At 42.9% G+C, this 12,940-nt stretch overlaps 1 protein-coding gene across 2 annotated transcripts; it reads left to right on the top strand.

Annotated features, from left to right (window-relative positions):
* The first annotated feature begins 542 nt into the window (after positions 1-542).
* LOC106355731 (endoribonuclease Dicer homolog 3) lies at positions 543-7,551 on the top strand. 2 transcript variants are annotated; one of them, XM_048751227.1, is made up of 24 exons: positions 543-804; positions 894-1,068; positions 1,168-1,281; positions 1,407-1,541; positions 1,629-1,698; positions 1,764-1,801; positions 1,884-2,015; positions 2,110-2,268; positions 2,421-2,538; positions 2,629-2,734; positions 2,818-2,998; positions 3,098-3,258; positions 3,348-3,643; positions 3,730-4,001; positions 4,086-4,603; positions 4,679-4,773; positions 4,886-5,115; positions 5,208-5,417; positions 5,483-5,950; positions 6,034-6,306; positions 6,396-6,722; positions 6,791-6,923; positions 6,994-7,105; positions 7,199-7,551. In XM_048751227.1, exons 1-24 carry the CDS (start codon positions 704-706, stop codon positions 7,407-7,409), a joined length of 4,635 nt encoding a protein of 1,544 aa, XP_048607184.1. In that variant the 5' UTR covers positions 543-703; the 3' UTR covers positions 7,410-7,551. The 2 variants fall into 2 exon arrangements, with proteins under 2 accessions (XP_048607184.1, XP_048607185.1); XM_048751228.1 differs by having other exon boundaries at positions 563-804; positions 897-1,068.
* Positions 7,552-12,940: the final 5,389 nt, after the last annotated feature.

Here is a 12,940-nt window from a genome sequence, read left to right as displayed (position 1 = left end):
ACACGATCTTTCTAACAGTATATATCCTTCATACGATCAGCCGACGACGCGATCAACAGATGCTTCCGTTAACTCAGCGACACCGATCCAGCTCCAAGCCATCGTCCACTACGCGACCTTCACCATAACCCCACAACAAAACATCCACGGGATCTCGATCTCCTTCAACGTCTTGAAAGATCTAGCTCCGGCCAACTTCCTCGTCTTCGGTCTGGGCCGGGATGCTCCGGGAAGAATGGCGGCGATTTACTCGGCGGCGGTTATGGCTAGGAACAGGAAGAAGCCTGGAGTCACTCACGTGTTCTCGACGTTAACAGGAGAGTTGAGAAGTTTCGACGGAGAAGACGAAGAAACAAAAGAGAAAAGAAAAGAGAAAAAAAAAAATTCTTGTGCTCTTTTTTGCTGACACGTGGTGGAAAAACTCAGTTCAAACCCGGTTCTAAAAAACCTTAGTTAAGGATCGGTAAGCCCATTTTTATTTTGTTTTGATTTAATTAAATGGATTATTTTGCTTAAAAACCCACTCAGGACCAGGATAAACATGGTCTTAACCCGCTTGGCTTTCTCTCACTCACAAAGATCAAACATAGCACACTGGCTAGTGGCAGGACGAAAGAAAGAGAATAGCCTTTTTATTAGTGCGTTGGAGACTCTAATTCCCTTCGAAGAAGAATCTCTCTACCCTTCTCTTTCTCCGTTTTCCATGGAAGGAGACGAACCTCGTGGAGGAGGAGCAGGAAGCGATTCTCTTTCTGTCAAGAGGAAATTCTCTGAAATCGATGACGATTCTTCTCCTATGAACGGGTATCTTACCTCTTCCTAGTTGCTTTTGCTTGTGCTTTTGGGTCTTGTTCACTAAAGTTACTTCCTTTCCTTTTCCTTTTCCTTTGCAGCAGTTCCGAGTGGAAGGTGTACGAGGTTGCACAGACCAGGAACAGTATTGCTGTTCTGGAGACAGGAATTGATAAGTTTGGGGTAATCAACTTGCTTATAAAACCCATGCCTTCTTCTGATTCCCCCAAAAGATTCATCATTTGCTTGGCCCCTACTGTCATTCTCGTCAAACAGGCAACCCCCTATGACTCCTGCTTTGTCTACTCTTATCTTATTTGATTGATTTCTTCTTTGAAACAAGATTGTTTGTTTTCGTTTTCCCTATGGATTTAGCATTGCTGTGAGATTAGAGAACATGTAAATCTGAAGGTTGAAGACTACTATGGAGCTAAAGGAGTTGATAAGTGGACATCACACCGCTGGGAAGAGGAACTTTCCAAGAACGAGGCACGTTTTTTTTGGGTCTTAATTGCGAGTTATATGCTAACAACTGATCTCACTAACAGCTATCACATACGCTTTGTCTGTTGCCTAACCCAATTGATCTGTCTATTACCTTTTGTCTGGTTCAGGTTCTAGTTATGACTCCTCAAATATTTCTAGATGCCCTTAGAGGTGGATTCCTGAAAGTAGAGATGGTACGCCTTCTAGTAATAGATGAATGCCACCGCACCACTGGCAATCATCCTTATGCAATGATTATGAAGGTGGGGTTTCTCGGTAGTGCTTTCTCATATGCATTTTCGGTAACCAGAGTCAGTCAATAAACTATTATCTTCCTGGTTTGCGTGAAGGAGTTCTATCACAAAGCTACAGACAAACCGAGGATGTTTGGATTGACTACGACAGCCGCCATTAGAAAAGGCATGCTATTTCGAGTTTCCTCTTTACGTAACTGTTTTGTTAATGTTCCTTATTGAACTGTGCAGATCAAGTATCAGAACTGGAGAACCTCATGGACTCGCAGGTACTTTGTTTATTGTGTAAAAAAAAAAAAAAGAAATGTGTACTCGTTCACGAATTGAAGCTAATGCAAGATTTACTTTCAGATTTTTAATCCTCAAGGGAAGAAAGGGATGGACAAGTTTGGTACAAATGTGAAAGAAGGTCCAGTATTTTATGACCCACCACCTTTATGCCGTCTGGAACTGAAAGATAAGTTGCGAACTTCACACCTCAAGGTAATAAATGCTCACACTGATTATGAGCCAGAGCATTGCTCTTTCCTATTATCTTTCAGAAGGTTTGAAAAGGTTGTTGTATCTTGTTCCACAGTTTGATGCTTCTCTGTTAAGTCTTCTTCAAGAAATGGAAAAAGGCAATTGTCAGGACGTGGAGGAGAATAAGTTTAAGGCATATCAAAAGCGATTGTCCAATGACTACCACGATATTTTGCATTGCCTTCATAGTCTTGGCCTCATTTGCGCACATTTGGTATTCTTTCTATCACATACGACCACGCCACATATAATATTCTGTGATGAATTAATATATATATATATATATATATATATATATATATATATATATATATATTTATATATATATATTTTTTTATTTTTTTTAAATCTTGCCTTCATGTAAAGGCAGCTGAAATCTGCTTGGAGAAAATCTTGGAAACCGAAACTTACAACGAATGCTCAATGGTGTGCAAGGAGTTTCTTAGTGATGTTTTATCCACACTTGGGCTGTTTTTGCAGCAAGGTACTGTATTAGAAGCTCTTTTTGCATTGAGGCTTCGAAACCACTAATTTAATCTCTCTTCTTTTTTTAATCTTTTGTGTGATTTAACAGAAGAAAAGGATCCGGTAGATTTGCAGCAAGACAATCCGTCAGCAGTGATTTCGGAACTTGTATCTCCGAAGTTACAAGAACTTTTCCATCTATTGGATTCATTGAGGTAACTTATATATTGTATTTTTTTCAATTCCCAAAATTGCAACAAAGGCTCCTTCTGTTCTGACGATTTTAATTTGTTTACAGAGGTGAAATGCAAAAGCCATGCCTTATTATAGTTGAGAGAATCATAACTGCAGAAGTGATCGAAAGATACTTGAAGAAACAAGCCTCTTTAGGTTACCTTTACGTCTTATACTTAGTCGGAGACAACGCCTCTACCCATGCATTGGCACAGAAAATGCAAGATTCATTTCATGTTGGCAAGGTTCCATGTTCTTTATCACCGTAGACGATTAACAGATTGAAGAATGTTTATATTATGTCTTCTCTGAAAGCTTTTATTTTTTTCTTAAAATGAATGCAGGTAAATCTTGTATTTATCGCTGACGTGGTCGAAGAAGGGTTTCACATGCCAGATTGCTCATGCATGGTATGTTTTGACCTGCCCAAAACAGTGTGTAGTTACTCACAGTCTCAAGAACTGGCCGAACAGAGTAACTCTAAGTCTATTATGTTTCTTGAAAGGTAGGAGACAGTCTTGGTTAACACAACGTGTTTACTGAAACCCATTGCCCTCTTTTGCATCTCAGTTTTTTAATACAAAAATTTTGTAGGGGGAACCCGAGCCAAAGAGATCATCTGTATGACCTTATGCGAAGACAAGTACCAAAAGAAACTCCAAACCGGAGATTGTGTCCACCTCCGGAAGCGAATGGTCAGGACGTGAAAGAGAACGGAACCACGGTTATTCCAGATCCTAACACCACTGTTCATGATGAACCAGCGCCAAAAGAGCAGTCGGCTAATAAAAGGTTATGTCAACTGCAAGTGTTGGATAAGAATCTGCTACAATGCAGCGCCAAAGAGAAGGCCGCCTCTTCTAAAAGTAAATCATCTTCGTCGGCTGCAGGTATGTGTGACACATCAGCAGATGCACATCATACGAGGTCATGGCGTTTCTCTTGATGTTCTTATATAATTCTATTCTTTGGACAGGTTCCAAAAAGCGGAAGGAGTTGCACGGGACAACCCGTGCAAACGCATTGTCAGGAATCTGGGGAGAAAATCTTGATGGCGCCATCTTTCAGGCTTATAAATTGGACTTCTGGAGTAATATCTCTGGGGACGCGTACTCTAGTTTCTCTCTTCTGATAGAGTCAACCCTTGCCGATGATGTTGGTAATGTCGAGATGGGCCTTTACTTGGTCAGAAAGTATATAAAGGCTTCTGTTTCACCTAGTGGCCAGATACGTTTGAGTCAAGAAGAGGTACCTCCCACACTCTGGTCCATGGGATATTTATACAGTTTCTTGTTTATATTCTTCAAATTTATGTTTTGCGATAACATGCAGATGGTCAAAGCAAAGTGTTTTCAGCAATTTTTCTTCAATGGCATGTTCGGAAAGTTGTTTGTTGGATCCAAGTCACTGGGAACAAAAAGAGAATTTCTGCTTCAAACTGACACAAGTTCTCTTTGGCATCCTTCCTTCATGTTTTTAATGCTACCGGTTGAGACCAGTGATCTAGTTTCGAGTGCAACGGTTGATTGGTCAGCGATCAATTCCTGTGCCTGTGTAGTTGATTTCTTGAAGAAAAATTCCCTTTTAGAACTTCAGGTTGGTGAAGAAAATCATTGCAACACCTCATCCGGTCAGGAAGGGACACAAAAGAAAGACACGGAAACGAATCTGATTCATTTTGCCAACGCTTCGTCTGATAAAAATAGCATCGAAGAAATTGTGGTCATTGCGATTCACACCGGAAGGATATACTCTATAGTGGAAGCGGTCAAAGATTCTTCTGCTATGAGCCCGTTTGAGGACGAGGCCTCATTAGAATATGCTACTTATGCAGAATATTTTAATAAAAAGTAAGTCATATTCTTATCTATGGATGTTCTCGCAGTTTTCTTCCGTAACTTATAATTTCATTCCCCTTCAATCAGGTATGGGATTGTTTTGGCGCACCCAAACCAGCCATTGTTGAAGTTGAAGCAGAGTCACCATGCGCACAACCTCTTAGTCAACTTCAATGACGAAGGTAAGTTGAGTACTTCCAGAATTTCTCTAAACATGCATACATTTTTGTACATTCTCTAGATATTGTAATGTACAAGGTCTTAAAAGATGTTGTTTCCAATGTAAATGGGCAGTGATTGAGAAGAAAGAACCAAAAGTTGGTATTGTTAGAAAAACAAAACCCAACATCCACGCTCATTTGCCTCCGGAGCTCTTGGTCAGAATTGACGTACCACGTTCTGTGATAAAATCAATCTACTTATTACCATCAGTGATGCACCGCCTAGAGTCTCTAACGTTGGCCAGCCAACTTAGAGAAGAGATTGGTTGTAGCATCGATAACTTCAGTATATCTAGTACATCGGTATGGTTTTCCACACTATTTATCATTTAGAGTTGAAACTAGATAATCCTTAACTGTCAAAACGAAATCTTGTATTGATTCAATGAATCAAGGTTCTTGAAGCACTTACAACACTTACATCCGCTGAAGCGTTTTCCATGGAACGTTTGGAATTGCTTGGGGATTCAGTCTTGAAGTATGTTGTGAGTTGTTCTCTATACCTTAAGTATCCTAACAAAGACGAGGGACAACTTTCACGTGAGAGGCAATCGATTATATCTAACTCGAATCTTCACCGCTTGGCTACAGATCGCAAACTACAGGTTTCTCGATGTAAGTAATGTAATTTGAATCATTCTGAAAACTAAAGATCTATTGGCTTTTATAGGGATACATAAGAAACGGTGCCTTTGAACCGCGTCGGTGGACCGCACCTGGTCAATGTTCTCTCTTTCCCGTTCCTTGCAAGTGTGGGATTGATAGTAGAGAAGTACCGTTGGAGCCAAGATTCTTTACAGAGAACATGACTATAAAAATTGGCAAGTCTTGTGACATGGGTCATAGATGGACGGTTTCAAAATCTGTATCAGATTGCGCTGAGGCCCTGATTGGTGCCTATTATGTCAGCGGTGGATTGACTGCGGCTCTTCACATGATGAAATGGCTTGGCCTTGACGTTGAATTTGACAGAGAACTAGTGAATGAAGCCATCAATAGAGTTTCTCTACGGTGTTACATCCCTAAAGACGATGAGCTTACGGAGTTGGAGACAAAGATCCGACGTGAATTCTCTTCAAAGTTCCTTTTGAAAGAGGCTATCACACACTCATCTGTTCATGAATCCTACTCCTACGAGGTCTGACTTCATTGTTTCAGTCCTTCATTTTTCTTGCTGCTTTTCTAATCTCATGCTATATCAACTTGTTGTTCCTCAAACAGAGATTGGAGTTTCTTGGCGATTCCGTTCTGGATTTTCTAATCACCCGACATCTCTTTAACACCTACGAAAAGACGGGGCCTGGAGAGATGACAGATCTTCGTTCTGCATGTGTAAACAACGAAAATTTCGCGCAAGTTGCGGTGAAAAATAATCTGCATACCCACCTTCAACGCTGTGCTACGGTTCTTGAGACTCAACTAAAAGAGTATCTGAAGTCTTTTTCAAAGCCAGATGAGACTGGTAGAACAATCCCTTCAATACAAGGCCCTAAGGTGCATGACCGTTTAACTATCCATGCTTGAGTGATTTCAGATATTAAAAAAAGGAATAAAGTTGACAAACTTTGTCTGTTTTGGTTTAGGCTCTTGGGGACATGGTGGAGAGTATCGCTGGAGCATTGCTGATCGATACAAGGTTAGATCTTGAAGAAGTGTGGAAAGTCTTTGAGCCGTTGCTTTCTCCACTTGTGACACCTGATAAACTTCAGCTTCCTCCATTCCGAGAGCTCAATGAGCTGTGCGACTCTCTCGGGTATTTCTTCCGTGTGAAATGCGCAAATGATGGTGTGAAGGCACAAGCCATGATCCAGTTACAGCTGGACGATATTCTTTTGACTGGAGATGGATCTGAACAGACAAATAAACTGGCACTGGGAAAAGCAGCTTCCCATCTGCTTAAGCAACTTGAGGTATATATGTCCTGATGTTTCCACTTGTATGTGTATTCATTTACTGAAATTTTCTATGGTTCTTTCAGATGAGAAACATTTCACGTAAAACTGGGAACGGGGATGATCAAAGCTCCATGGATATTAAACTTGCTTGCAATCTTAGCGACAGAGAAACTCCGTCTTCAGATTCTGTCGAAATGCAGGGCACAGTGGTTCCAGGTAAGAGTACTTTAAGATTCTTCTTCACTTCTTTATCGTCCAGAGTTGTGCTAATGATTTATTTTTACAGTTATTGGGCCTATAAACATGAAGAAAGGAGGGCCCCGTGGAACATTACATGAGTTCTGCAAGAAGCATCTCTGGCCAATGCCTACTTTCGACACTTTGGAAGACAAGTCTCGGTGAGCTCATCACTTTGATTTGTCCTAGTTTTCATTTGGCTCTCATGGGTCCTGACCAATGTTAAAACTGATACCATATTTGTGTGCGGACAGAACTCCCTTTGAATTCACAGATGGCAATGAGAAGCGGACTAGCTTCAGCAGTTTCATATCGACCATAACCCTGAGGATACCTAATCGTGAGGCTGTGATGTATTCTGGAGAAGCCAGGCCTGACAAAAAGAGTTCCTTCGACTCTGCAGTCGTGGAACTGCTCTATGAGCTCGAGCGCCGCATGATCCTGACTATAAAAAAAGTAAAATAATTCCGACTCTAAAATAAGTTAATTACTAAATGCTATACATTTTTGGCGATCTTGCAATCACCAAATAATCTAGTATGTTGACTAGGTTTAGATTGATTTGTATCCAAAATCTCTGATCTATCTTATGAATGTTATGCCTTAATGATAAGCTCTAAAACATTACTAGAGCTGAAGCTACTAACAGGTTTCAACAGATCAAAGCCTTTGTGGGATCCGAGAAACTGAATCCGTTTTGAGTAGTCTTCCCGCCTATAATCACTGCTCGTAGCTTTTCACTATACCTCTGGGTTGGTGTGGATTGCGGCTTTTGATTTCCTCCTCTGTCATGTGTTTCCTACGAGAGTATGTAGAAAACACAATCTACTCTGAAACTAGTTTAAACAATGAGATCCTGACACTCGGATAACAGATTAGGACACTGCAGCTGAAAGAATACATAGATATGTTGGAGGATCTGCTGACTTGAATAATCTCATTTAACCATACCATTCGATTGAAACATACAGAAAAAATATCTGCTTTATAACCCTAAAATGATAGCTTGGATCCCAAAGAAGAAGCAGAAAATGGGGGTATATCTTCTCTCATTGATTATTTTTTGAATAATTTATTCGGTAAAACACTTTTGTAGAGACTTAACTACTTCAAAGCAGAGTATATATTATTTTAAAAACAAAGTACAACTCATGAGTAAGTTAAGGTCTCGTAGCAAGCCATAACTGAATTAGTCCACATTGTATTTGCGATCATGTGTAGTAGTGATTGCTAGGCATTTGTTCCTAATCTGCGTGTCATCATCTTAACCATCGAACAAGTTGGAATTTGGGAAGCTCCATATTACCGATTATTCCTTTCATGCCAAATCGAATAGAAGATTATTTGAAAAACATATCTCAAGAGAAAGAGCTTTATATTCGCTTGCGATGTGTCCATAAGATCACGAGTCAGATCCAACCATACCTTTTGTTAGTAAACTTTGTAAAAAAAAGATGGTTCTTGATTCTAGTTGTTGTTGACACAGAATACACTCCGGCTCTACACACATGTTTCATGCAAGCATATGATCTTGAATGTTTTCCCTATTTTCATCTTGTTTTCCAGCATAATAGATCATAAGACTTCTCCAAATTATTCTTAAGCAATATATGGATGCAAACTTTTCGAAAACATCCTCTCAGTTGACCAAGTTTGACCATAAAAACTAATATATCATCTGCAAATTTCAAATGAGTAAGCCCTAGATATTTGCACTTAGGATGGTAACCAATCCTATGCTCGACTTCTGATTTATCCAATATCTTTGGCAGCATTCATGCTGATCACAAATACATAAGGCAAAATAGCACGGCCCTACCAAAGCCTTCTCTCACTTTGAAGAAACGTGTTAAAAGAACATCTGTAAAACACTTTGATCTAATGAAAAATGTTGTTTTATTCCCAAAGATCAAATAGAATTACAAAGACTTAAGAGAATTTATAATGGAGAATCTCTCACTTCCCCCTCTCAAACTAGATGATCAATTCCTCGATACATTTTACAAGAAAGCAACAACTTAAATAGGAGGAGCCTCAGCTCACACATTCCTTGTGACACACCATCCCATTCTGTTAGCGATCGCACGTGCACGGTTCCCTTATTCTTATCTACTCTTATCCTCTCGTGGCTTTCATCAAGTAGACTTCTAGAAGACCCACGTAGCCTTCCAGTACCTGTAGCAGGCTCAGTTGTCAGATGGGCCTGTGGAACTCTTCCTCCTCTGATAGTGATAGAGAATAGGAGGATGTCCTGCTCCACTGCTAACATTACCCGGCGCTTTGAAATTGACCTTTTCCTCAAGGTCGAACGTAGAAAACTTCCTCTGGATCACGCCCTTCCACTCCCACGTACAGTCATGCTCCTGAAGACCTTTCCACTTAATCAACACCTCGTCTTGCCCTGACTTTGGATTGGTGTGAAAACCGCAAACTGCCTCAGGCTCTACTTCCAACACTCCTTGTCTACTGACTGCACTGTGTCACCGACCGCTGCTTTCAGTTGGGACACATGAAACGTAGGGTGAATGCGGGCTTCAGGTGGAAGGTGGAGACGGTAAGCCACTGGTCCCACCCGAGCCTCCACTGGGTACGGTCCATAGAAACGGGTAGAGAGTTTCTTGTTGAGTTTGCGAGCAAGGGAGCGCAAGCGATATGGTCGCATCTTGAGGTACACCAAATCTCCCACCTCAAAAGAAAAAGCTTTGCGATGCTTATCAGCACTTGCCTTCATTGCTTGATGCGCACGTTCGAGATGTTCTTTGAGTAGTGTCAAGGCAGCGTCCTTGTCAATCAAACGCTTCTCCAAATCCGCATTAGTGGTCGAGCCCGTCTCATAACGCAGCAATGCCGGTGGCTCCCGTCCATACACTGCTTTGAAAGGAGTCATTTTGATGGTGGAGTGATACGAGGAATTGTAACACAACTCAGCCCACGGCAAGTAGTTAGCCCAGCGCAACGGCTGCTCGCCAGAGAAGCAGCGCAAGTAAGTTTCCAAACCCCTGTTTGTGACCTCCGTATGCCCATCCGACTGAGGATGATAAGCGGTGCTGAAACAGAGACTAGTCCCCGAGAGCCTGAACAACTCCTTCCAGAAAAGGCTGGTGAAGACCTTGTCCCTGTCAGACACAATGGTGCGAGGAAACCCATGTAGCTTCACTACCTCCTGAATGAAGATCACTGCAACATCAACAATCGTATACGGATGACGCAACCCAATGAAGTGTGCGTACTTCGACAATCTGTCTACCACCACGAGGATCGAGTTGAACCCCTTGGACTTTGGTAACCCCTCAATGAAGTCTATTGAGACATCTTTCCAGACCTCAACTGGAAGAGCCAAGGGTTGTAAGAGGCCCCCTGGTGCTAGCGTCGAGTATTTGTAGCGCTGGCACACCTGACACGCAGCTACATAGCGCCTGATATATGTCATCATTCCCCTCCAGTAGAACATACTACCAATCAGCTTCTGCGTTTTAAGCACCCCTCCATGGCCACTCTGCTTGCCATCGTGTAATTCTTTTAAAATAACGCCCACCAACGAAGAATCCTTTGGAATGACCAGCTTACCAGCCCGTAACAGCCTTCCCTGAACCAGCTGATACTCCTGATGTGAAGTAGGATCCAATTTAAGGTCTGCAATCACCTTCTGTACCTCCCCATCCTGATCCACAGCACTACTGATAGTCTCCAACTGAATAGCGGCATGCATAGACAACGCAAACAATTCTGCAACAGGCTCATTTCTTGATAGTGCGTCGGCAGCTTTGTTCTCCAGCCTAGGGCGGTATTGAATCTCAAAATCAATGCCGAGGGTCTTTGTAAGCCATTTCTGATATTCCAAATTTATCTCCCGCTACTCTAGAAAAAACTTCAGGCTTTTCTGATCCGTCTTAACAATGAACCTTCTTCCCAAAAGATAATGTCTCCACTTCTGGATGGCAAATACTATGGCCATCAACTCCCTCTCGTAGACTGACTTTAACTTCTGTCTCTCCGTAAGTGCTTAACTGAAGAAAGCGATGGGCTTCTTGTTTTGTGTCAGCACAGCCCCTAACCCTATTCCAGAGGCATCATACTCCACCTCAAAGGTTTTGGTGAAGTAGGGAAGGGGCAGTACTGGCACGGTAGTCATAGCGGTCTTGAGCTGTTGAAAAGCCGAAGTCGCGACCTCACTCCATAGCTCCTCACAAACTTGCGGTAGTAGCCAGTGAGTCCCAAAAATTCCCGTAGCTCCTTCACGCTGTGTGGAATAGCCCACTCCACCTTCGCATGTATCTTGCTCTCATCCGCTGCAACCCCCTCCGCAGAGATAACGTGCCCAAATAAGTTCACCTTGTCTGTCCCAAACTGGCATTTCTTCATGTTAGCGTACAACTTCTGCTCCTCTAACACCTTCAGGACCAGTCGCAAGTGGTCGACATGATCTTCAACAGTCTGGCTATAGACCAAAATGTCGTCGAAAAAGACCAAAACGAACCGCCTCAGATAACTCTGAAATATCTCGTTCATGAGGGACTGAAGCGTTCGAGAGGCCAAAGGGCATCACGAGGAATTCGTAGTGGCTGTCGTGGGTTCGAAACGCTGTCTTCGGTATGTCCTCCGCCTTAACCCTGATTTGATGATAACCAGACTTCAGGTCGAGCTTGGAGAAGATCCTTGCGCCATTGAGCTCTTCTAGAAGCTGGTCAATCATCGATATTGGGTAGCTATCAGGGATAGTAGCTTTGTTCAGTGCTCGATAGTCCACGCAGAACCTCCAACTGCCATCCTTCTTGCGTACAAGGAGCACTGGACTGGAGAAGGGACTCCCACTCTCTCTGATTATCCCTGCTGACAGCATCACGGTGATCTGCTTCTCAATCTCTTCTTTCTGAGCATGAGGATAGCGACATGGCCTCACACTCACTTCCTTAGTACCAGCTTCCAAATTGATAGAGTGTTCCTTGCCTCGTGATGGACGGAGCCCCACCGGCTCATCAAACACCTGCTCGAACTCCTCTAACAACGCTAGTACAATTCCCGATACCTTCTCCGCACTCTGCACGCCTTGCATACATCCCAACTCCACAACCATTCCCTCAGTCTCGTACTCCAATATCCTCCTCATAGACTTCAACGACACCTCGGAGCAGCACAGACTCACATCTCCCTATAAGCGGATCTTTTTAGTCCCCTCCTTAAACTTCATATGCTGCAATTTCCAATTCACTTTCATGTCTCCCAGAGTCGACAACCACTGAATTCCAGGGATCACATCAGTGTTGCCTAACTCGAGAGGCAAGAAGCTCGATCGAATCGTATACCCCTGCATTGTTAGCTCCACCTCTCGACAAATACCTTGACCGGCCACAGTAATATGCATTGGCCCATCAACACCCCGTACCCTTTTGTCGACGAGAATTGGAGACCAATGTGCTGCACCACACCCGTCGAAACAAAGCTATGTGACGCTCCGCTATCGATCAGTATCACCACCTCTTGACCCTTAATGCTTCCACGGAGCTTGATAGTACGAGTCGACGAAAGTCCCGCCTTTGAGTCCAACGAAAGCTCCGCCAACTCTGGGATCTCATCACCCAGAGCGTTTATCACCTCAGTGACGGCAGCTTCGTGTCCTCCTCCATCTCTCCAAAATCTCCGTCGAACTCCTCTTCTTCGCCTCCTTCCTTGACAATCAAAATCATCAACTCCTTTTTGGGGCAGACGTGGTGCGCGTGGTAACGCTCATCACCTGAAACAAAGCCTCTTCGTTCTTCTCTCATCCATCTCAGCCACCGTCAACCGTCGAAATGGAGGTTTGACTCGATTGTGAGACTGGAAACCCTTATTTCCCGTACCCTGAGACGTCGCCGTTTGGGGGTTATTGCCTCATGGGCCCTTAGTTTTGTTATTTGGGCCGCCATTCCCATTAGGCCCACTAAAGGCCGAGAAAGGTTGTCGCCCTAGACTTTCCTTATTGGGCTTCTGACCCACACCGGTGGTCTGCTCCGCGGATC

Source organism: Brassica napus, chromosome C3 (assembly GCF_020379485.1).
Source record: "Brassica napus cultivar Da-Ae chromosome C3, Da-Ae, whole genome shotgun sequence".
Classification (NCBI taxonomy): Eukaryota; Viridiplantae; Streptophyta; class Magnoliopsida; order Brassicales; family Brassicaceae; genus Brassica; species Brassica napus.
Note: the sequence above shows the minus strand (reverse complement) of the source record. Positions and strands in the feature narration are given on the sequence as shown.